Source organism: Heterocephalus glaber, unplaced genomic scaffold, assembly GCF_053883595.1.
Source record: "Heterocephalus glaber isolate CG9 unplaced genomic scaffold, H.glaber_assembly_v1.0 deba00001687, whole genome shotgun sequence".
Classification (NCBI taxonomy): domain Eukaryota; kingdom Metazoa; phylum Chordata; class Mammalia; order Rodentia; family Bathyergidae; genus Heterocephalus; species Heterocephalus glaber.
Window position 1 is genome coordinate 19,898,864 of NW_028258412.1, and position 24,827 is coordinate 19,923,690.

The 24,827-nt window shown below is 44.0% G+C and overlaps 1 protein-coding gene, 1 non-coding gene and 1 pseudogene across 2 annotated transcripts in view; 2 read left to right on the forward strand and 1 right to left on the reverse strand.

The window, feature by feature from the left end:
- The first annotated feature begins 2,730 nt into the window (after positions 1–2,730).
- Positions 2,731–3,829, forward strand: LOC106009319 (uncharacterized). Its single transcript, XR_015446185.1, has 2 exons — positions 2,731–3,113; positions 3,576–3,829. It is a non-coding gene; the product is annotated as an uncharacterized LOC106009319 (transcript).
- A 10,485-nt stretch (positions 3,830–14,314) lies between these two features.
- Naa25 (N-alpha-acetyltransferase 25, NatB auxiliary subunit) overlaps positions 14,315–24,827 on the forward strand; it is an 82,622-nt gene continuing 72,109 nt past the window's right edge. The window contains exon 1 of the mRNA XM_087198401.1: positions 14,315–14,632. Within this exon, the coding sequence (XP_087054527.1) occupies positions 14,575–14,632 (58 nt within the window). The 5' untranslated portion in view covers positions 14,315–14,574. The remainder of the gene's footprint in view (positions 14,633–24,827) is intronic.
- LOC106009281 (large ribosomal subunit protein uL23 pseudogene) lies at positions 20,140–20,681 on the reverse strand (annotated as a pseudogene).

The window sequence follows — 24,827 nt, forward strand, 5'->3', positions numbered from 1 at the left end:
AGTTCCATCCAGTTTCCTGCAAATGATAACATCCTCTCTTTTCCTCTTCTCTTCTCTCCTCCTCCTTACTCTCCTCTCTTTCTTTTCTTTCTTTCTTTCTTGCTTGCTTGCTTGCTTTCTCTTTCTTTCTTTTTTCTTTCTTTCTTTCTTGCTTGCTTGCTTGCTTTCTTGCTTTCTCTTTCTTTTTCCAGTGCAGTGTGACTGAGCTAAATCCCCAGCCCTCCTCTTCCTCTTTATGGCTGAATCCATCACTGTGAATTCAAGGCCAGCCTGCACTACAGAATGAGACCCTCTCTCAAACAAAACAAAACAGGGCTGGGGCTTTATCTCAGTGGTGCTTCCTGCCTTGCAAGCGCAAGGTCCTGAGTTTGATCCCCAGTACCCCTGCCCCCCCAAAATCAAATTCATTATATATATATATATATAACATTTTTTTTAATCTATCCATCTGTTGATTGGCACCTAGGCTGGTTCCAAATCTTGGGTATTGTGAATTGTGCTACAATAAACACAGCATCCCTGTAGTATGCTGACTTTAATTCCTTCAGCTACCATATATGCCAAGGAGTGGGGTAGCTAGATCGAAGGGTGGCTCTTATTTCCATAGTGGGTGTACTAATTTACATTCCTACCAACAGTATAGAAGGGGTCCCACTCGACTCCTGTACTCGCTAATATTTACTGTTTTTTGTATTCTTTTTTTTCTTCTTTCCAGTACCGGGAATCGAACTCTGGACCTTGCACTTTTGAGGCAGGCGGCAGCATCACTGAGCTAAATCCCTGGCCCCTGAATTCTTGATGATAAACCATTCCTAATGGGGTAAGATGGACTTTCAGTGTAGTTTTACTTTGTATTACCCTGATGGGTAAAGATGTTGAACATTTTTTCCATATGCTTATTGGCCTCTTTTTTGTTTTTGTTTTTGTAGTACTGGGATTGAAATAAGGATTCTTATACTGAGCTATATCCCTGGTCCTCCCCCCGCCCCTGCCCCCTGTCCTTTTTAAAACTTTTTAAAATTTTGAGACAAGGACTTGTCCTAGTTAGGCTTGAACTTGTGATTCTTCTGCCTCTGCACTCCAGAGTGCTGTGATTATAGGTGTGTACCACCATGCCTGGTTTATTGGCCAATTTTACTTCTTTTGAGAAGTGTCTATTCAATACATTTGCTTATTTATTTATTTATGTTTGAGGAGGAAAGGTTTATCTTGGCTGACAGTTTATAGGGGTTTCAACTTATAGCCCATTGGATCTAAGGCAGGACAGCATGGCCGAGGAAAAGTTCCTTCATGGCATAAAAGTGAGAAGCAAGAAACAGAGAAAAGGCCAGGTGTGGTGGTGCACAGGTTTAATTCCAGCAAAAAAAAAAATAAAAAAATTTCTATATCACTAGTGAGGCTGAGGCAGAAGGATTACAAGTTTGAGGGCAGGCTGGGCTACCTAGGGAATTTGAGGCCAGCCTGGGCTAAGCAGTGAGTTCAAGGTCAGCCTGAACTACATAGTAAGAACTTGTCTCAAAAAAACAAAAAGGAAAAAGGAAAAAGAAGCAGAGAAAGAAGAGGAAGGAGGAACAGAGATATATCCTTCTAGGCTATGACCTCAGTAAACCACCTCCTATGTGTGTGTTGTTTTTTTGGGTTTTTTTTGGCACCGGGGATCGAACTCTGGACCTTATGCTTTCAAGGCAGGTGCCGGAACCACAGAGCTAAATCCCTGGCCCAAGCCACCTCCTATGACCAGGCTTTACTTCCCATCACGTTTAACTGTAAACTTATCTCATGGACTAATCCACTGATGAGGATCATGACCCCATGATCCAAACACCCCCCAAAAGTTCCACCTATGAGTACAAGAAGCTTTAGCGAGACCTTTAGATACAAACCATAACATTCTGCCCCTGGCACTTTGTGCAAAATGCATTTAATCTGTCTTTTAAGAATCCAATGCAGTTCCAGCATTGCTGAAAAGTCCAAGTACAAAGTCTCCTCTGAGATTTAAGGCAAACTCTTAGCTGTGCCCTTGTAAAAATAAAAAGAAAGTTAAACACTGCCAACATACAAAGGCGCAGGGTAAACATTCCCATTCCAAAAGGTATAAATGGGGGACAGAAATGAAAGGGACAAAAGCAAGACCTAAACCCTGCAGGGCAAATATTAAATCCTAGTTCCTTGTCCGGCACCTGGGGTAATCTGTGGCAAAATGTGAATTCCAAAGGACTTAGGCAACCCCACCCCTATGGCATTGCAAGGGGGAAGAGACACAACTCCCAAACCTGCTAGATATTTGAAGTGCGAGTTTATGTTCTCTAAAATTGAAGGATGAATTCTAGAAACAATTGAGGTTAAGAGTAGGAAAAATTGGGCTGGGGATTTAGCTCAGTGGTTTTGCCGCTTGCTGCACAAGTGCAAGGACCCGAGTTCGATCCCAGGTACCAAAAAAAAAAGAGTAGGAAAAATTTATACAGAAGAAAAAGTGGAAAGTGGGAAAGTGAAAAGTGGGTTGCCTGCTCACCCAACTTCTCAAAGGTGTTTCATGGGACAAAGCCAAGAGGGGAGGCAGGTTCAAGGTAGGACAAAACTATATTCAACTAGTGAGATTTTAAGTACAGTCATTTAGGTAATATTGATCCAATGAGAAATCACAAGGTGGACAAAACTATGAACAACCAATAAGGTTATGACAAGTAAAGTCACTTTGGTAATATTGATTAAATGGGGATCCAGCTCTTCCTGTAAGTGGCCAGAGGTGACCTGTGAAAATGGTTCGATACTCTCTTGACCCAGAAAACCCCACAAAATCATGCAAATCAAGACCCTCAAATCTTCGTGTTCACTTTAAGAATACTCATGAAACTGCCCAGGCCATCAAGAGTATGCATATCCGAAAGGCCACCAAGTATCTGAAGGATGTCACATTAAAGAAACAATGTGTGCCATTCAGGCGTTACAATGGTGGAGTTGGTAGGTGTGCCCAGGCCAAACAGTGGGGCTGGACACAGGGCCAGTGGCCCAAAAAGAGTGCTGAATTTTTGCTGCACATGCTTAAAAATGCAGAGAGTAATGCTGAGCTTAAGGGTTTAGATCTCGATTCTCTGGTCATTGAACATATCCAGGTTGTGGGACTGCATAACTCTGTAATCATAAAACTCCCCTAGCCCCCACTGTGATTGAATGTGAGTAAAGATGCTTGTTAGTTCCGGGACACTAGATAAGATCTGTATCAGCCATAAGGTCCCAAAGTAAAGTACTCAACTCTTTGTTCGAAACTGATGTTCGGGACACCGCTATCTACAGAACAATCTACAAACATCTGCTGACCATCAGTACGTGTCAGCTGATCACTAACCTTTGTTCCGCTTCTGTAAATTTCGCCTGTTAACTTCCCCTGCAACCCCCTATAAAAAGAGCCTCGGACTCTGGGCTAGTCGCCTCTCTAAGCTACTTTGCTTTGGGAGTGCTGTCTGGCCAGACTAAGGTCTGTTTTACTTTCCAACTTCTCCGGTGTGTTCCTTCCCAGGTGTTCTTCGCTGCAGTCAGCTCCTCGGAGCGTTTGGTAAGGCCCTCGGTCTTACAAGGTGAACAAAGCACCCAAGATGCGCCGCCGTACTTACAGAGATCATGGCCGGATTAACCCATACATGAGCTCCCCCTGCCATATTGAGATGATCCTTACTGAAAAAGAACAAATTGTTCCTAAACCAGAGGAGGAAGTTGCACAGAAGAAAAAGATATCCCAGAAGAAACTGAAGAAACAAAAACTTATGGCACGGGAATAAATTAGGGATAAAATAAATGGAAATAAAAGTAAAAAAATAAATAAATAAATAAATGGGGATCCAATGGGGAAACAAGTCAGTAGCAAGCCTACAAGGAATGAGCAAGGATTTTCAGTGGTAAGGACTGGGTCAGGGATTTTTCTTGGAAGATCTTGGTTCCCCACCCAGGTGATTGATACCTATTTAGAATATCAATCACTGCTATTCATGCTCTGCGGGTGTAGTAGTTTCTCTTCTTTTACAATACTGCCTTTCAGTGAATGGGTCTTGTTTGTCCTCCTTGTTGGCTTCTCAGGCCCTGGCCCCGTCTAACTGCCTACAAGATATCTAATTAACTTACCTATTTACAATAGTTTCAGCCCTTATGGCTTCTCTCTTGGGTCAGCTTTGCTCCATCCTTGCAGCTTTCCTCAGACATTTCACGTTCCTGGGTATTTCAACATCCTGAGGTCTCCACCACACCTATGGCTTCACACAGCTTTACTCACTGCCCTCGAGGGGCACACTGGCCTCCCAGGCTTTCTTCTGAAATCTGGACGGAAGTTGCCTGACCCCACAACTGTAGCATTCTGTGGGTCCATAAAAGCAGCACCACGTAGATGATGCCAAGGTCTGTCACCAGTTTGAGCAGTAGCTGAGCCCTTTTGAATCTTGCTGGAGGTTGTAAAGGCCTCTGAGTGCCTGAAAGTCTGAGCTCCGTGATCTGAATCCTGGGGAATCAATTCCCTAGGCAACCTTTCACCAATAGTGTCTGGGGCTCTCCTCAAAGCAAAGCCTTTCACTTTTGCAATTTTGAACCTGCAAAGGGTCGGGTCTTTTGGGGGACCCCCCCCCAACCCTCAAGCTATCCTTTGTATTGTCCAGATCCAAAGTACTTGGCTTTTTTATTTCTTTTGATTTTTTTTTTTTCTGGTAGTGGGGATTGAACTCAGGACCTTGTGCGTGGGAAGCAGGCTGGTGCTACTGAGCTAAATCCCCAGCCCCATTTTTATTTTTAAATTTTATTTATTTATCTTTTTGGTACCAGGGATCAAACTTGGGAGATTGCGCTTGTGAGGCAGGCAGTGGAACCACTGAGCTAAATCCCCGGCCCTCCCCATTTTTATTTTGTTTTATTTTTATTATTTTGGCACCAAGGGATTAAACTTGGGTCCTTGCACTTGTGGGGCAGGCAGTGGGCCCCTGTTTTGATTTTTGAGACAAGGTCTCACTATATAGCCCAGCCTGGCCTTGAACTTGTGGTAGTCCTCCTGCCTCAGCCTCCCAAGTACTGGGATCACAGGCATGCATCACCATGCCTAACTCTTGGCTTTTTTTTTTTTTTTTTTGAGACAGTGTATCGCTGTGTAGTTTAGACTGGAACTCACTATATAGCTCAGGCCTCGAACTGCCTAGGTGTGCATCACCACACCTGGCCTCTTGGCTTCTTTTTAATGGTAATCTTTTTAGCAGCCAAGCTCTCCTCTGCTCCATCTTTGCAGGCTTTAACTTTACTGGAGCTTCCTTTCTGGTCAGACCCAAAACTTTTTAAACTATTCAGCTGTGTCTTTTGCTTTTAATTCTCAAGGAAGAGTTGGCTAAAAGCTCCCAACCATACCCATGTCACCATTTCAAAATTAGACTGATTTGAAATGTCTTCTGCCAGATTAATTAGTCTATAGCCCATAATCTCAGTCTCATGCAGCATCTCAGGACAGGAGCAAAATGTAGACAATTTTTTTCTGCCAGAGCATAACCCACATGCCCTGGAGTCCAGCTGCCAATGAGGTCCTTGCCCCCAGTTGAAATCTCCTGGGCCTGGTCTTTACCATCTGCCTTTTCTTAAATTTTTTTTTATCAGCATTCTGGTTTCCTGAGCTCCAACCAGAAGCTTCCATCAAGCTTGGCCCACAGCATTCTAGTGCTGCTTCTCCTGCTGGCATTTCCAAACCTTTCCAAACCCCTCCTGTGAACCAGTTCCAAAGGCTTCTGAACCACACAGTCAGGTGGTGTCACAGCAATGACCCCACTTTTCTCCCCCCACCTTTTTTGAGACAGGGTCTCACTATGTAGCCCAGCCTGGCCTTGACCTCACAGTGATCCTCCCGCCTCAGCCTCCCTAGTGCTCGGATCACAGGTGTGTATCACCATGCCCAGTTACCTATGTTGTTGTATAGCCTTGTTGCATATAAATTTAGTTTATTTCTTCTCATTGCTATAGAGCACTGGTGCCTCAGTAGACCATTTGTTATCACTTAAAGCTCTGAAAGTTTGTCATCACTGTTATAGAGGGCTCCAAATAAATTGTGAGTGCATTAGAATGTATTTACCTACACTACTGTGTGTGTGTTGTATGTGTGTGTGTGTGTATGGTGGGGATTGAGTCTAGGATCTGATGCATGCTAGGTAAGTTCTTGACCACTGAGCTATACTCCCAGTATAGCCTTTTAATTTCCACCTGAAAGTTTTGAGGTTTCACTTTCTTTTGGCATAGGGTACTAGGGATTGAACCCAGGACCTTCACATCGAATTATATCCCTAGCCCTCCTAAATTTTTTTTTTTGGTACCAGGGATCGCACTCCAGTCCTTGCACTTGTGTAGCAGGTGGCAAAACCACTGAGCTAAATCCCCAGCCCAATATTTGTATTTTTGAGACAAGGTCTTGCTAAGAGCTGAGCTCAGACTTGCAATCTTCCTGCCTCAGCCTCCCAGAGTGCTGGGATTGCAGCATGCCCCACCAATGGCTCTCCATTTTCTTCTTGTATTTCTCAGTGACCCCAGGTGTGACTCAGTTGCACACAACAAGGCAGCTGCCCGATGATTGCCCAGAGGGACTTAGGGACAGCTGAGAAGGGGAAACATGGCCTCTACAGAGAGTAGGGTGGGAGCTGGGATCAGGGAGTCAGCCCACAGGGTCTACACAAGGAAGGGCAGGCACCACATGGCCTTATCTTCTGTGTGGAGTTAGTACTTCTAGGGGCAGGCTTTAAGCATCCATTTTATTTTTAAGGTTTGTTTCTTTTGTCTTTTGCACCTAGTCACAAATATATTCATCTATGATGTGTGAAACCACTGCTAAAAGCCAGTTTCCTGACAGAATTGCCAGGCCCCAAAACATTCTGTGTGTGAGTTTGTATGTGTGTGTGTCCTCAGGGCCTGAAATGAAATTTTGAATTAGGATTTCAGATCTGAAGCAGAGAGCTAGAGTTGTTGCCAGCTATTGTGGAGAAGACAATGCTGAGGAGTGGTGTGTGTGTGTGTGTGTGTGTGTGTGTGTGTGTGTTGTGTTTGAGCAGGAAGGGGGGTGCTGACATCTGGGGACTCATACATATTCATGAGGAGGCTAGAGATTGGACCAAAGTCCTCAGAGTATGCTGGGACATTTTCCAGGCTGCCTGGTTACTAGGCAGAGTTGCCAGGCGCTGCTGCACCCTCCCTTCCTCCAGCTTCATCCCTCAGACTGCACAGACACTGTTCTAGAGGCTCCAGGAGGAGACTTCTTAGAATCACCTACTTAGCGGTTTCCCGCCGCCTGCCGCACAAGTGTGAGAACCCGAGTTCGATCCCTGGTACAAAGAAAAGAAAAAAGAAAAAAGAATCACCTACATCTTAGTCTGATTTTCCAGGAAAACCCTCAGTTTTCTTCCCCATACTGGCTAAAAACATACTTTGAGTTTCCCAGGGGAAGACCCTTCCTGTTAAGTCAGTATCTCTCAGAAGGTGGTTTGGTAAGATAGGCAGAATGGATAGGGGAAATGGAGTGGGGTGGGGTGTTAAAATGTAAATTTCTAGGTGCGCTGTGTGGATAAAGGTTTCCAGGGTTATATCCCAGAATGTTCATTTTAGAAGTTTAGGGTAATTTTCTGTGCCCACTGAATTTAGAAAACACCCTCACTTGAATGATCAATTAAAGGAAAATTAGTAAGAGACAATACTTGAGACTATGGTCAAGTCCCACTCCCCTGCTCCCATTAAACTGAACAACTTCCAAGTCTCCCCACCCACCCGTCTCCCTGCCAGGACTTCTCAGTGATTCTTTTTTTTTCACATTGTATTGCATGGTATTGTATTATATTTTGTAGTACTGTGGATTGAACCCAAGGCCTTCACACTGAGCTACTTCTGCAATTCTGGGTTTTTTGGGGGGCTTTGTAGGATTTTGTGTGTGTGTGCGTGAGACAGGGTCTCACTGTGAAGTTTTTTTTTTTTAATGTTTGGGGTTTTTTTGGTACCAGGGATCGAACTCCAATAAGTTTATTTTCTTAATTAAAAAAAATTTTTTTTTTTGATACGGAGGATCGAACTCCGGTCCTTGCACTTTCGAGGCAGGCAGCGGAACCACTGAGCTAAATCCCTGGCCCTAAAAAAAATTTTTTTTTCAGTACTGGGGATCGAACTTGGGACCTTGTGCTTCGCAGCAGGCGGCAAAACCAGAGCTAAATCCCTGGTTCTAAAAATTTTTTTTGAGACAAGAGTCTTGCTTTCTAGTGCAGGTTGGCCTTGAACTCAATATATATCCCAGGATAGCCTTGAACTCACCACAATCCTCCTGCCTCAGCCTCCCAAGTACTGGGATTATAGGCATGCACCACCATGCCCAGCTTTACTGTGGAGTTTAGGCTGAATGTGAACTATGTAGCCCAGGGTGGCCTCAAATTTGTGGTGGTTCTCCTGACCCAGCCTCCCTTTTCCTGGGATTACAGACATGTGCCACCATACCAGGCGATCGAACTTAGGACCTTGCACTTGTGAGGCAGTCACAGTGCCACTGAGCTAAATCCCTGGCCCCCACCTGGCTTTTTGGAGACAAGATCTCATTATGTAGTTCAGGCTGGTCTTGAATTTACTATGTAGCCTAGGCTGGCCTCTACTGGTGATGATCTTCCTGCCTATGCCTCCTGAGTGTGAGAGTACAGGTGTGTGCCACCATACTAAGCTCAAAGGAAAGAATTATCTATTATGAACAGTGCTCTTTGTGCCCACCTAAGAAATCCTAGTTTACCCCCAGTTTGCAAAGATATTCTGTGTTTTCTTCTAGAGTGTTATTGTTTTACTTTTTATGTTTAGGTCTATGACACCTCCCCCATCCTTATTTTTTTTTTTTTTTTTTTTTTTGCTGTTGAATCCAGGACCTTCTCAATAAGCTGCATCTCAGCTTTTTTTTGAGACAGGGGCTTACTAAGTCACTTAGTTGCTCAGGCTGAGCTTGAACTTGTGATCTTCCTGTCTCAGCCTCCCAGAGTGCTGGGATGACAAGAGTGTGCCACAGGCCTGGCATGTCCTAGCTTTAATTAATATTTGTGTATGGTATGAGGTAAAGATTTTTAAAAATTTCTTTTGTGTTGCTAAGGATCAAACTCAAGCAAGTGTTCTACCATTGAACTTTATTTCAGGCCTGTTTGTTGTGTTTCAAAAGACTTACCCTGTAGCTCCATGTATTGGGAGAAAAATTCTTTCCTCCATTGAACTGCACCTGGACCTATGTCATAAATCAAGTAACTATACATTATTTATTTCTGGACCCTGCTCTACTGATCTGTTTATCTTTAAGCCAATTCTACACTGTCTGAATACGGGTTTTATGGTAAGTTTTGAAATCTCCTCACATAGTCCTTCTATTCTGTTCCTCTTTCTCAAGATTATCTAGGCCTTTCTAGGTCATTTGCATTTCCTTATAAATTTTAGAATCATTTCCTGTATTTCCTAGATGGTTTTAAGCCCTTATCTCTTATCCCCCCTCCCCCAGTGCTGGGGCTTCAACCCAGGATCTTTACACTCAGGCACATCTCCAGCCTCCTTTTTTATTTTGACACAGAACCTCCCTAAATTGCTAAATTTCTCAAGCTGGGCTTGAATTTTCGATCTTCCTGCCTCAGCCTGCCAGAGTGCTGGGATTTTAGGTGTGAACCACCACACTGGATTTTATTTTTACCAAAGAACTGACTGAACAGCAGCACTGCTCCCCAAGGATGCTTCCTCTCAAGTCAGGGCATCCCCCTTGGCCAAGCAGGCAGAGGCTGAGAGGCTCTAGGAGCCAGTGTAGATGCCCACCAGGGAACCCAGCCAGCTTGTCAGATTCCTCACTGTGGGCCATGGCTTAACTTGTCCCTGGATGGAATCTGTACACTATTCCAAAACCGGACAGAAATGCACGTGGAAATTTCATATGTGATCGAGGCAGCACTGTTCGCTTTATGAAACAGATGGATTATGTAACTGGCAGGGTTCGATGCAACTGGATAAGATAAAATGAAGCTGGAATTGTAACTGATTACTCATGTGGAAATAAATTCCAAATGGATGTGGGGTAGGATGGCATGTGTCTGTAGTCCCAGCTCTCAAGAGGCTGAGGCAGGAGAATGGCTGTGAGTTTGAGGCCAGCCTGAACTACAGAGTGAGACCCTGTTTCAAAAAACCAAAAACCATGGGCTGGGGATTTAGCTCAGTGGTTCCGCCGCCTGCCTCACAAGCGCAAGGTCCTGAGTTCGATCCCCAGTACCAAAAAACCCCCCAAAAAACAAAAACTCAAAAAACCAAAAACCGAAAGAACAAAAACAAAAACAAAACAAAAAACCATGCCCAAAGTCAAAATGCAAACAATATGCTGGAAAAAAGAAAAATTCAAACACATATTTATGCCATGGGGCTAATTTTTTCAATGTAAAAAGGAATGACTATAAATTAATGAGAAAAGACTAACAGCCTGAAAAAAAATGACCAAAGGACATAATCAGCTTGATCAAAGAAATGCAAATGTGTTTTAAACATTAAAATTTGCTAAATATCATTCATAACCTTAGAAATGTGAATTAGACTTACTCTGAGATTTTTTTCACTGCAAAACTGGAAACTGTCAAAGACACAAAAACTTGAGAACACAAAATATTTCCACAGTAAATTGGCCTTTTTACCTTCAGCTGGGAAGAGCACAGATATAGTATTTCTGCGAAGTGTGTTTAGGAAATATTTATCCAAGCGGTGGATGAGAAAGCAGCTTACAAAAGCATGTGCATGGCATGGCATCATTTAAGGAAGTTTTATCCCTGTAGGATGCTCAGTGACCCCAAGCCTGAGGCTGAAGCTGCCAGGATATTTCTAATTTAAAAGAAAACAACGACAGGGCCGAGATTTAGCTCAGCGGCACTGCACCTGCCTTGAAAGCGAAAGGTCCTGAGTTCCACTCCCAGTATCCCCAAAAAACCTCAAGACAAAACAAAAAACCACAAAACAATGACAGGCAAATTTCATAGTATATAAATTATGCCTCAGTAAAATTGAGTGTAAAACTTAAAAATATAGCTGACCAAATACCATATTTGCTGGGCCGGGGATTTAGATCATTGGCGCCGCATCTGCCTCGCAAGTGCAAGGTCCTGAGTTCGATCCCCAGTACCAAAAAACAAAAACAAAAACACAAAAAACCCATATTTGCTCTATTTTATTAAACAAGAAGAAAATGAGACATCCTGTTTGATCTGGAAAATGGCCTCGGCAATCTGGTAGTCATACGCCACCTGGTGGCCAAAATAGGCACTGCTAGCCAGGTGCATTGGTCTCTGTCCTCTTTCTCCTGGCCCCCTTCCCACCCAATTGAAACTGAAACTTCCCACGGAGCTACATCCTCAGCCTTTTTTATTTTTTATTTTGAGACAGGATCTCACTAAACCACTAAGTTGCTCAGGCTGGGCTCAAACTTGTGATCCTCTCGCCTCAGCCTCCCACAGTGGAGGGATTACAGATATATGCTACCACACAAGTTTGTTTTCTTTCAGATGGGGAAAGTAATTCATACTTTGAACTGTTGGCAAGACCAAGCCCATACCTACTTTATACCAACTATTACTAGTTTCAGATTCTGTGTTTCTCTGCTTTGATCTCTGTCTACCTTTAATTGTGTCTATTTTGTCCTTTAGGCTTTATTTATGCTAAGTAAATATTGTGGAAGATTCCTAATTAGTTTTTTTTTTTTGGTACCGGGGATGGAACTCAGGACCTTGCGCTTTCAAGGCAAGCGTAGTGCCACTGAACTAAATCCCTGGGCCTTTTTTTTTTTTCCTGGTACCGGGGATGGAACTCAGGATCTTGCACATGTCAGGAGGCACAGTGCCACTGAGCTAAATCCCCAGCCCCTAGAGCTTTTTAATTTTTTGAAAAAACATTTTATTTTCAGACAGGATCTTGCTAAGTCACTAAGTTGCCCGGGCTGGGCTGGAACTTGCAATCTTGCTGCCTCAGCCTTCTGAAGTACTGGCATTACAGGCCTGTACCGCCACACCAGTGCACCAGAGCAAATCTGCCATCAACAAAGGGTGTGTACTCCTTTGTGTTTGAGTTGAAAAAATGGAAGCCTCTATGTAATGAGCATCTGCTGTGTGCCAAGCACTCCCCATAATGTCACCTCTAAGAGTTCCAAGTTCTCAAGTGTGCGGCTTCGAGGATGGGCTTTTGAGCTCGCTGGGGCGGGTGGGGGTGTCAGAGCATTTGCTACCTGCAGTGAGACTCAGGCCTGCAACACTGCATGGAAGCTGCCCTGCAGGAGTAGGTAAGGACAGGCCCAGAGCTGGAGCACTGTTTCAGGCTCAGGCTTTTTTTTGGTTTTGGTACCGGGGATCGAACTTGGGTCTTTGTGCTTTTGAAGCAGGTGGTGAAACCACTGAGCTAAATCCCTGGCCGGCCCTGGCTCAGGTTTGTGAGGACAAGGTGCAGGCATGGGAAGAGAGAAACGCCAATTCATCTGACTTGGATGCTACACAGCTTCAGGGTGAAAGGAAATATATCCTACTAACAGTGGTGACCTGAGGTTCTAGAGGTTGCTTTTAGGAGGTCCACAGCACATCCTGGCCTTGTGAAGTTTGGGGGGAGTTGGGTGCCAAGCCGTCAGCATTCCTTTGGGGCTTTGCCAACAAAAGTAACCTAAGAACAGAGCTGAGTGACACAGTCCCCGCTGGGAGCCTCCCTTGTGCCCCTCTTGAAGGTGCTGTATTTTTCCATTCTGGGAAATTCTTGAAACTGCAGTGACTCACCTGCATCAAAAGTAAATCCCAGGTCTCCTCCCTTCTCTGTCCACACCCAACCTCAGCCAGGTCAGAACTACTCGAGTCATCGAGTCTTCGAGTCATCTCATGGTGATCCAGGGATCAGTTTACCTGAGGCTCCTGCCCTTCATTGTCATTGGTTAGAATGATTTTGGGTACATGGAGGTCTCTCTGGTACAGGATCGCCAGAATCCTGTCTCAAAACAATCTCCCCCCCCCCCCCCGAAAAAAAACATAGAAGTCAAGATCTGGGTGCTAAGTGTACTCATGGCTGCTAAAATACTTGTTTGTTTTATTTTTGTTTTAAATAAACAATTAAAACAGTAAAGAGTAGTTTAAAGATTTAAGTAAATCAGCCTCTAAACACCATCAAGAGGTGAGGAAGTTTAATGTCTGTAAATATCCTTTCAGAATCTCTTACATAGCCGGGTGTGGTGTTACTTGCCAGTAATCCCAGCAATGGGGAGGCTAAGGCAGGAGGATTGCTTCGAGTTTGAGGTCAGCCTGGACTACATAATGACCTCAAGCTCAGCCTGAACTACCTAGTGGAATCTTTTCAAAAAACAGGGCCAGGGATTTAGCTCAGTGGTTCCAGCGCCTGCTGAGCAAGCACAAGGTCCTGAGTTTGATTCCTGGTACCGGCGGTACTGAAAAAAATACAAAACCAAAAAACAGGGCCAGGGATTTAGCTCAGTGGTTCTGCTGCCTGCCTCACATGCACAAGGTCCCTAGTTTGATCCCCAGTCCAAAAAAAAAAAAAAAAAAACAAACCAGAAAATTACCCAAACCACACTAAACTTATAGGTACTGTGTGTTGTATGAATAAATCTATCTGTAAAAAGGGAAGTAAGTCATAATAGTACCTAGGGGTGTTATGAATATTAAATGTGATAATACTGTACGTTTAAAGAGCTTGCAACATAGTACCTAGGGTAATACTTAATTACAATTTGTCTAGTATGCTTAGTTGGCTGTGTCCCCAGGAGAGGGGTGGAGAGTTCTCCAACTTTTTGGGAGTGCAGTTATGATTAGCCTTCTTTCCTCTGAGGCAATCTCCTCAAAGAGTTCCTGGTTTCTCAACAAAGAGTTAACTGGTTCCTCAAGGCAGGAAGTCAAAAGGATAAAGGGGGGCTGAGGATTTAGCTCAGTGGTTCTGGCACCTGCCACGCAAGCGTAAGGTCCCAAGTTCGATCCCCGGTACCAAAAAAAAAAAAAAAAGGATAAACAGGGGTAGCCTCCCCCCTCCCCGTTTTGTGGTACTGGAGATTGAACACAGGGCCTTCACACTGAGCTACATCCCCAGCTCTTTTACTTTTTTTTTTTTTTAATTTAGAGACAGTGTTGCTAAATCGCTAAATTGCTGTATTTGAATTTGCGAACCTCCTGCCTGAGCCTCCCAGTGCTGAGATTACCGCAGTGCGCCGTCAGGCCCGGCTCCGAGCCCTAACTTTTGCCGAGAGCTTTCTCCCATTCCTCTCCTGCTCCTCAGCGGTTACCCTGGAAATAGTTTCTTTAGCAACAGATGCCTCCTGTAGCCCGCTTACTCCACCAGCATTACGCCACCAGCATTACGCCAGGAACAGCACCTATTAAAGCCTCTGTAAGAAAGCCCGAGTAAAGTGGGGACTAGGTGGTGGTGGGGAAATCCTTTTTTTCCGCGGGCGCTCTCAGCCGCAGACCCTCGACTATCGCGATAGACGAGTGAGATCGATGCTGGCCCTTTAACAGCCCCTTCCCCGGGGCCTGCCCAGCGCGTGCGCACTGTGGTTCTGCGCTTGTCATCATGGCGACGCGGGGCCATGTGCAGGACCCTAACGACAGGCGCCTCCGGCCCATTTACGGTGAGTGCGCAGGGCCAGCCTGGTCGTCGGCCCGACACGTCCAGAGTTGCCGAGGCCCAGGCGAAGGCCCAGGAAGGGCGTTGAGGGGGCACTCTTGGAGCGGGCAGGCGTGCAGGGGCGGGCCGCGCGGGCCACTAGGCCGCAGCCCCGGGCCTCGCGTAGGTGCCAGCCCGGTCTCCCTGAGCTTCTGGACGGAAAGGCGCGGCCCGGGCAGCAGCGGGTGGGCCGAGGTGGGCTGACAGGCAGACCCGATAGGAAGCATCCTGTGTACGTTCCCGCACTACTTGTGGGCTGCGTTGCTGCAGTCGCTCCGAGAGGACCCCGCGGTCTCTCTGCAAGTGGAAACCTGTTTTGGCGAGAGGGTGGTCCAACCAACCCGAGGAAAAAATTCTCTGCTAATGACTTTTTTATTTACGGAAATTAGGCCTAAGGGGGTTGTCTGCCTAGATGGGCTTCCGTGTACTCGGAGAAACAGGTCCAGAAGGGAAGGGGCTGACGCAAGGTCACTCAGATTCAGAACCAGGCCCGGAATCCCAGGCTTCCAATCCAAAGCTGTTTGGTGGAGAAAACAGCTGCTCTGGGCACACGTGGGAGGCTGGGGGAGGGGGTCTTGGACCCAGATTAGCGGTGAAGAGACTGTTCTAGCTGTCAGAGAGTATGTAGAGCTTCGGAAGGGTTTTTGCAGTTTCTGTGTGGTTTTCTCTGCAGCTTGCCTTCCGCGTGCTAAGTGGATCCCGCTCTACAACACTTACCTCAACCCTCAGGCTTTCACATAAACCTTGATGTTATCCTGCTACCCTGGTAGTGAAAAATAATTACAGGATTGATATTTTTTGAATAACTGGGATGTTCTGTCATCGGACAATGGTTTCTTTTGCATTTTCTTTCCTCTCAGATGGTTGTATGGTCTTGGTCTATCTCATATAGGGATATGAGGAAGCGTCAAGGTCAGTGGTTTTTGCAAAAATATTCCTCGAGGGTCGGGGATTTAGCTCAGTGGTTCCACCGCCTGCCTCGCAAGCTCAAGGTCCCGAGTTCGATCCCCAGTACCAAAAAAAAAAATTCCTTTAATTTATAGTGTGGTCCTTATTAAATGGAGGCTTCTTTGCGTGGCTGAGGTCGTTTAGGTCTTTTGAGGGGCAGGTGTTAGCTTTATGTTTTTGGCACAGTTGAGCTGCTTTTATTGGATAATTTTGTATGATCCCCTCACTTTGAGTTGAAGACATTGAATTGGGTGAAGTCACATGGGCGGTGAGTGGCAGACATAGGGTTCTTTCCTTTTTCCCATTTTCTTTTTCCCTTTTTCCCATTTCTGAATATTCATATGCCCTTGCCCTCCCGTATATATTTTCAAGAGGGTAGGGATGGTGTATACAAGGTAGGTGACAGATGAAAAGAACTAAATGCAGAGTTCATAGTTTGACTCATTACATGTTTCTGCAGCAGCTACCTGCCAACTTTTAAAGTTTTTTAACTAAAAAGACTTTTTTTTGAGACAGGGTCTCACTATATAGCCTAAACTGGCCTGGAACTGAGACCCTCCTATCCTTGACTCCTGAGTAGCTGGGGATACAGACACCGGACATTGTGCCTGGCCTCAGCACCTATTAATCTTTGAATCCAGATGTTCACCAGTTAACACATACACAAGCTCATCTATGGTGGTACTTGCCCACTACTCAAAAGTACAATAACTGCATTAACTGAGTGTTTACTTGTAGGCTAACTCCTCCACGAGATAGGTAAGATTATTGGTGTTTTGTTTTGTTTTGTTTGAGACAGGATCTTGCTATGTAGTCTAGGCTGGCCTCAAACTCACAGTGATCCTCCTGCCTCAGCCTCCCTAGTGCTGGGATTACATGCTCTAGACTATTGTGAACATACAGGAAATTGAAGGCCAAAGAGATTAATTTCCTCAAGATTGTAGCTAGTAAGTTGTAGAACTGGCATTCAAACACCATTCTCACTGGGGAGCCCAGCTCTTCTTTAAGCTCAGCTTGGCAGCACCACTGTTTGTACAGCATTATTGTACTGCCAAGGGTTTACCGTTTTACAGCTGTCAGAAACCTTGCCTGGGACCTCAGCTCTTGCTGGGTACTGTTGAGAGTGCACCTGAATAGGGCTGTGAGGTGATTTGTTGTGTGTAATTGTCAGGAGTTGAAATTCTAGTTGTGTCTAGAGTTGAGAGAACCTTTTCGTAGATACATTTGATTAGTTGAAACATTTTTGCAGTGCCTCTTGCATTACTTGTAATACATTACATTTTTGTTTTTGAAAACTACCCATGAACTTTTGTTCTTTCTTTTTTGAGGGGTACTGGGAATTGAAACCAGGCCTGACACTGAGCTACATCCTCATCCTCAGCTCTTTTTATTTTTCATTTTGAGACAATGTCTTGCCAAGTTGCTGGTCTTGAACTTGTGATCCTCCTGCCTCAGCCTCAACACTTGGCTTTCACCCATGAACTCCTACTTGATAATTCATTCTCCTTTTGCTGTGTAGTTTTCAACACTTTTTTTTTTCTTTTTTGGTACTGGGAATCCGGCTCAGAGCCTTGCGCTTGCCAGGCAGGCATTGTACTGCTGAACTACATCCCCGGCCCCTTCAACACATTTTGTACTCTTGTGTAACTCGGTGAAAGAAAGCCCCAGCGCTTTCTTCTATCATTACTGTTAACTTAAAAGTGTTGTTTTTTTTTTTTTTGGTACCAGGGATCGAACTCAGGACCTTGAGCTTGTGAGGCAGGCAGTGCCACTGAGCTAAATCCCAGGCCCCAACTTAAAAGTGTTTTTAGCAGGGCATGGAGATGGACACCTGTAAACCCAGCATCTAAAAAGGCTAAGGCAGGAGGATGGAAAGTTCCTGTCTTAAGGGCGACTCATAAGGGACCCTCCTGTCTCTCTGGAGTTGTTCTTTTTCTCCATTCCCATTACCCATTTAATTTTCTTACTCTTTTTTTTTTTTTGGTACCGGAGATCGAACTCGGGTCCTTGGGCTTGCGAGGCAGGGGACGGAACCACTGGGCTAAATCCCCGGCCCCAATTTTCCTACTCTAAAAAAAAAAAAAAAAAAAAAAAAAAAATCCCTGGCTGGGGATCTAGCTCAGTGGCACTGCGCCTGCCTCAAAAGCACAAGGTCCTGAGTTTGATCCCCTGTACCGCCAAAAAAAAAAAAAAAAAAAAAAAAAAAGATCCTGTCTTAAAATTTCAAAAAGAGGATAGGATAAGGAGGTAGTTCACTGTGAAGTGCCTGAGAGTTTGATATCCAGCCACACCAAAAAAAAAAAAGCTTTTAGTGGTTATGGGATAGGAAAAGGGAGGGATGGAGAGACATAATAAATATTTGTTTAAGTAATTCATTCCCCTTTTTATTTATATTTTTGGTACCAGGGATCGAACTCAGGACCTTATGCTTTCGAGGCAGGTAACGGAACCACTGAGCTAAATCCCCAGCCCTCATTCCCCTTTTTAAAGAGTTGGAAGTGATGGTTAGATATAGAATATAGGAATTGGTAGGTCAGCATATTGCAAAATACAAATAGAGAAATTTCAAAGTAGAAAAGTCTGTAGTCTTTAGAATACACGATATATACACACACATGCACAAGATCCTTTGTTCTAATCTGTTATACTTCTGGTCTTGCATTAGCCTGGATCAGGTGTAGCATTATTCCCAGCAGTGTCTCCCCAGTGATAATCACTTCTTTGGTGAGTTAGGACATTTCCCTTGGATCCCTGTTCAAATGCCAGTTCAGGTAATTATCCTGGCAGAGCTCATTAATAAAACTCCTAAGTCCTCAATCAAAAGTGATACTTATTCTGAGCCTCCTGTTGGGTAGTGTTAGCTTTGTGAATCTTTTTCAGTTTTACCCTGAAAGTGACAGTTTATCTTGGTGACTGAAGACTGTTTTGACTGTAGAAAGTCACTTGGCACAACCTATTTTCTTCTTCTGTTCTAAAAATCATTTTAAAAGCCCTAACTGGCTAGGGATGTAGCTCAGTGGTAGAATGCTTACCTGACACTTACCAGGCCTTGGGTTAGATCCCCAGCTCTGCCAAAATGAAAACAGAAAAAACCATGCCTTTGACTTTTAAATTTTTAACCATTTAAAAAAATTAATTAATTAATGAGACAAGGTCTTACCCTGTACAGACTGGCCTTGAACTCCTTGCTAACTATCCCAGACTGGTCTTGAACTCAGTCTTTCTACCCCGCCTCAAGTGCTGGGATTAAAACTCATCAAAAAATTTTTTTGCCAGGGATTTAGCTCAGTGGTTTCACAGCCTGCTGCGCAAGCACAAGGACCCAAGTTCGATCCCTAGTACCAAAAAAAAATTTTTTTTTTCGTTACTGGGGATCAAACTCAAGACCTTGTGCTTGCAAGGCGGGCATGGTGCCACTGAGCTAAATCCCTGGGCCTTAAATTTTTTTTTTTAATTTTAAATTTACTTTTTTTTTTTTTTGGTACAAGGGATAGAGCTTGGGACCTTGCGCTTGCAAGGCCAGCACTGGAACCACTGAGCTAAATCTCCGGGCCTTTAATTTTAAATTTAAAGGAAAAATTTTTTTCTTTTTTGGAGAGAGGGTCTCACTATGTAGTTCCAGCTGGCCTTGACTCACTATGTAGGTTGGCCTTGAACTTGCAGTGATTCTCCTGCCTCACCCTCCCAAGTGCTGGGATTACAGGTGTGTACCACTATGCCTGGCTAAAGGGTACATTTTAGTGTACAAAAAAATTCTTGGAGGAATACACAGAAAAGAGCTCATAGTCTTGACAGACTTAAATCATGGTACACATAATCATTGTATTTGTACTAAGGGCTTTGAAGGAAAGTGCAGGATCCCATGGGAAGGCACAAAATGGGCGTCTGGGATTTTGGGGGCAGGTCCAGAAAAGGTCCCCTGTGAAGTAATGTTTACTTTTGACATGAATGAATAAGGATTAAGGTGAAGACATGAGAGACAGTGACGAAGATACAGAGAAGAGGAGCCTGGTCGGCTTGAAGACCTAAGCAAAGTCTTGTGTAGTTGGGAATGCAGAGCTGCGTGAGAGGAAGTGAGATGAGGTAGCAGATGTTAGGCAGGGTCCCAGAGCTTTTTTTTTTGGTACCGGGGATCAAACTCGGGTCCTTGCGCTTGCGCAGCAGGTGGCGAAACCACTGAGCCAAATCCCCAGCCCCCAGAGCTTTTAAGCCATTTTGAGGATGTTGAAACTTGTTTTAAAGACAGCAGAAGACACTGAAGGGATTTAACCAGGGGGAGCAGAGTGATCAGGCTTCCATTTTAAGATACTGTAGCTCTAAATCTGTGGTGGCGAACCTGTGGCACACATGCCACAGCGGGCTGTTTGTTATCATTGAAAGTTCTAAAAAGTTCCCCATCACTGCTCTAAATACTCTGTGAGAAATAGTATAAAAGGGGGCAAATGTGGGACAGAGCAATCAGTTAGGGATTATTCATTTTTAAATTTATCTCCTTTCTTTCCAATATTGTACATTGTAGGGTTTTTTTGTTTGTTTTTTAATGGTGAAAATAATGTGTATTTAGAATTAGCCAGCTGGACTCAGTTTAGATGATCCCAATTTTGTTGGCAACATCCAAAGCATCATAATCAGGAGCCAGTCGAACATACCCCTACTTCTTTCCATCAGGCCTGGTTAGGGTATTGACCTTGGCCACATCAATGTCGTAGAGCTTCTCCACAGCTTGTTTGATCTGGTGCTTGTTGGCCTTGACATCCACAATGAATAGGAGTGTGTTGTTGTCCTCTGTCCTCTTCATGGCTGACTCTGTGGTCAGGGGGATCTTGATGATAGCATAGTGGTGAAGCTTTTTTCTCCTGGGGCCGCTTTTCTGAGGGTATTTCGGCTGCCGCTGGAGCCACAGTGTCTTGGATCAGCGGAAGGCGGGTGACATGTGGGTTTTCTTCTTTTTGTGGCTGTGGATGCCTTTCAGCACTGCTTTCTTGGCTTTCAAAGCTTTTGCTTTGGCTTCAGCTTTGGGAGGGGCAGGAGCTTCCTTCTTCGCCTTTGGCGCCATCTTGGTAAAAAGGGTGTTTGTTTTTTTTGCATAGTAGGTTTTTAACAAAGTTTGTTGGGCTGGGGATGTAGCTCAGCAGTGGTGCACCTGCCTGGCAAATGCAAGGCCCTGAGTTCGATTCCCATACTGGAAAAAAAAACAAGGTTTGTTGACTGAAGAATGATTCATCTACAGTTTGTATTAGTATCCACTGTAAAAGCAGGGATCCTAATCTGCAATATTTTAATATATATAATTATCTATATATAATATGGAGGAGCAGTACTGGGGATCAAGCCCAGGGCCTTGCACACACCACACACAGACACACACACACACACGCCCCCATTGACTCAGGACCTTGCACTTGCCAGGGAGGCACTCCCAGTCTGAGGACTTTGCATTTTAAAGACGCAGCTGTCCTGTATTTAGTGTTTTTCCAAATTGGAGCAATAGCCTTAGTAGCCTCTGAAACTTGTAGGAAGTGAGAGCAGTACAAGTTACCTTTTCAGCTGCTGTGGAAACCTTCATGGCAGTTATGAGAACATGCATCTTAATGCTTTCCTTTTTTATTTGTAAGATGGACACCATTTCTCTCTCAGTATCCCCAGGTATGATTTGAGAATTAAGTCCCAGGGCCTCTTCCACAGGATGAGTAGGCCTTTGTGTTTCAGAGGAGTTTCTATTGAGAAGTATTAGCCTGAGTGTTCATTGAGCAAACTCTGATAATCTTGCCAATGATTTATCTAATGCTTCCCAAATTTCAATCATTCTTTTAGACCAAACAGATTTTAGCTGTATTATGTTTTTGTCTGAGCTGTTATTTACTTAATATTTTTCTCTATGTTGACTTTTTGTTTGTTGTTTATTTTTGTTTTTGCAGGACTAGGGATATTGAGCTACATCCTCAGCCCCTTTTGTTATTTATTTATTTATTTATTTATGCCGGGGATTTAGCTCAGTGGTTCTGGCGCCTGCCTTGCAAGCGCAAGGTCCCAAGCTTGATCCCTGGTACCAAAAAAAAAAAAGACAAAATTATTTATTTATTTGTTTATTTTCTTTCTTTCTTTTTTTTTTTTGGTACTGGGGATTGAACTCAGGACCTTGTGTTTGCGAGGCAGGCATGGTGCCACTGAGCTAAATCCTGGACCCTTGTTTTTTATTTTGAGACAGATTCTTGCTAAGTTGCCCAGGCTGGCCTCAAACTTGAGATCCTCTTGCCTCAGTCTCCTGAGTGACTGGGATTACAGGAGTGCACTCCAAATTGGCTTTTAAACTTTATTTAGGATAATCTGTATCATTATCTTTACTAGAAAACTTGTATCATTGACCTAAGAAAACAAAACTATAAAAATATAGTACAGTGAAACCAAAACAATGTTATTACATTCTTACCTAGACTTCGATACTTGTGAAACTGAGACTTGTTTTTTTTAAAAAAAAAGATTAGCAAGTACATTAGAGAAGTGAAAGGCTGGAACCAAACTGACGCTTTCTCTTTAATGTAAAGGAAATATTAGAAAAGTGATCAGCTTTCTCAATGAGTGTTATGTAGAGCTGTCTCAAGGACCACTTAAAATTTTCATTTGGAATCGTATTTACCCTTGCTTTGTGAAACATTGCTTAAACCAGTGCCTCTTATTGTTTCCTCTGATTTGTGGGTGGCTAATTTTGGCCAGCTCCTTTTATTAAGGGAACAACAGCAATCCCCAGGGGCAAAATTGCAATTACTCTTGAATAACTTTAAAAAAATTTACTAAAAAGTGTGTCATTTAGGATATTATTTTTATTGGCCTGTTTTCTCCAAGGGCACAAGATGTATATTAGAGAGTTAGTAATATTAAATGAAAATGGACTTCTCCCAAAAGAGCAACCAGTTAATCTGCAGTCATCTAAGAATTCAGGAAAAGACAGGTTGATATCAAGCTGAATGTAATGAAGTATGTTAGTTATTTTAAAAAAAATTTTTTTTTTTTTGGTACTGGGGATCAAACTTGGGACCCTGTGCTTGCAAGGCAGGTGGTGGCACCACTGAGCTAAATCCCAGGAGAAGTATGTTAGTTAAAAGTCTTTTGGAGGGCCTAGTTAAAGTCAGGGGGAGGTTGCTAGAAACCCTCGTGGGAGGCGAAGGCAGAAATTTGTAATACCTTGGGTCCTCCTGGAAACTGGGAAGCTGTCAGGATCTGAAGCTTCTTCCTTAGTTGCCCATCTCAGCTTTTCTTTGTCTTTGCTTGGTGTGTGCCCCACCCAACCCAGAAGTACTCAGGATTGAACCCAGTGAGTGCTTAACTACATCCCCCAGATATTTTAAATTTTATTTTGAGACAGGGTCTCCCTAAATTCCCTAGCCTGGTCTTAAACTTGCAACCCTTCTGCATCAGCCTCCCCAGGAGCTGGGATTACAGGCATGTTCTTCAGACTGGTTTTTCCTGCTATTTCCTCACCTCACCCAGGGTCTCATCTGTTGGCTCTGTGGCCATCCCAAGCTGTGTTAGCCTCTCCCTCACAAACTTCATCAGGACTCCCTTTCCTTTTAGATGTTTGGTAGAGGCAGGAGGATGGTGAGTTCAAGGTGAGCCTGGGCAGCTTAGCTGGACCTTATCTCAAAATTAAAAAAAAAAAAAAGAGGGATGGGATAGCAGTGTAGCACAGTGGTAGAGTACTTGCCTAGCATGTGTTGCAGTCCCCAACACACCCTAAAGCCTCTTCAAAACCAAAAATTTAGAGCTGCCACTGGTAAGGCTAGATTCAAAAGACTTATGATTTCTCAAGTGGGGTTCCCCATGGCTTACTGATTCAGGCTTCTGATTTTGTAATTACAAATTACCAGGAAGAGACCTAATTTGTGTCTTGTGGTTGCATGTCTACCCTGGGGTGGACTGCAAGTTACTCTGTCTAGACATGGTCATGTAGTTCTATGTCATCACCAGGGGCATAGAAACCATTCTTACAGAAGAGAGCATGGTCACATTGGTAAAGTATATCAGAGTCAACCTCAGAGGGAATAGGAAAATACCCTCTAGTCCTACGCTTTGATCTCATTTATGGGTAAATCCTCAGCATTGGGTCTCTGCTCTTTGAGAAAGTTTACTCTTGATCTATTCTATTTTATTTATTGAGACAGGGTCTTAATACATAGTTTGGGCGGGTCTTGAGCTCACTGTGTAGCCCAAGCTGGCCTTGAATTCAAGGTGATTCTCCTGCCTCAGCCTCCTGAGTGCTGGGATTACAGATGTGTGCCACCATACCTGGCTTGGTATGTTTATTCTTTTGTGTGTGTGTGTGTGTGTGTGTGTGTGTGTGTGTGTGTGTGTGTGTTTTGAGACAGGCATTGTGTAGCCCAGGCTGGCCTTGAACTTATCTTCAGCAATCCACCTGTCTCAGCCTCCTGAGTGCTGTCTTTCTAGGCATGCACCACCATGCCTTGAAAGTGTTACATCTTTGATCTTCCTTTCCAGTTATGCTTCCCTAGAGAAGGAGTTTCTTTTTTTTTTTTTTTTTTTTAAACTTGCTTTATTGGTGCTTATCAGTATATTGAGTGGACTAAAAGATTAAAGAGATGCGGCCTGGGGGTTTACCTCAGTGGTGCAGCAGCCTACCTCACAAGCTCAAGGTCCTGAGTTCGATCCCCGGTACCAAAAGAAAAAAGATTAAAGAGATGAAACTCATTGTATTAAAAGTTTTAGTAAAGAGTTCATTGGAGAAAAATTTAAACCATACGGTAAAATGATAGCCTGTTATTTGAGAGCTTGTTTGGAGGTTCTAGCAGGGAAGTGCAGCTACTTGTGTACCTTTGACCAGGGACATGCCCTCCTCTACTGGGGAAGGCCGACCAAGTGTGAAGCTTCTCGGGAGGATTGTACACCTAGCAAGGAGAGAGGAAGGGGATACCTCCCTCGCCAGGCAGATCCGCTGAATCAACCCTGATGATCAGTGGGTGACAAATGTTGTAGCCAGATCGCCCTCATGTATGATAGTCTGTTATATGAGTCTGAATTATGCTCTGGGCCACCAGAACCATAGATTATTTTGCACTGAACGTTCCTATGTTGCTTTGGAACTTTGATGAGCAGAGAGGAACTTGATAGTAGGTTGTGAATTGGCTTGTGTTCCTTCGTATGTTTAGAATTGACTGTTTCTCATGTATAACACTTCTCATTTTCCTTTTCTGGAAATG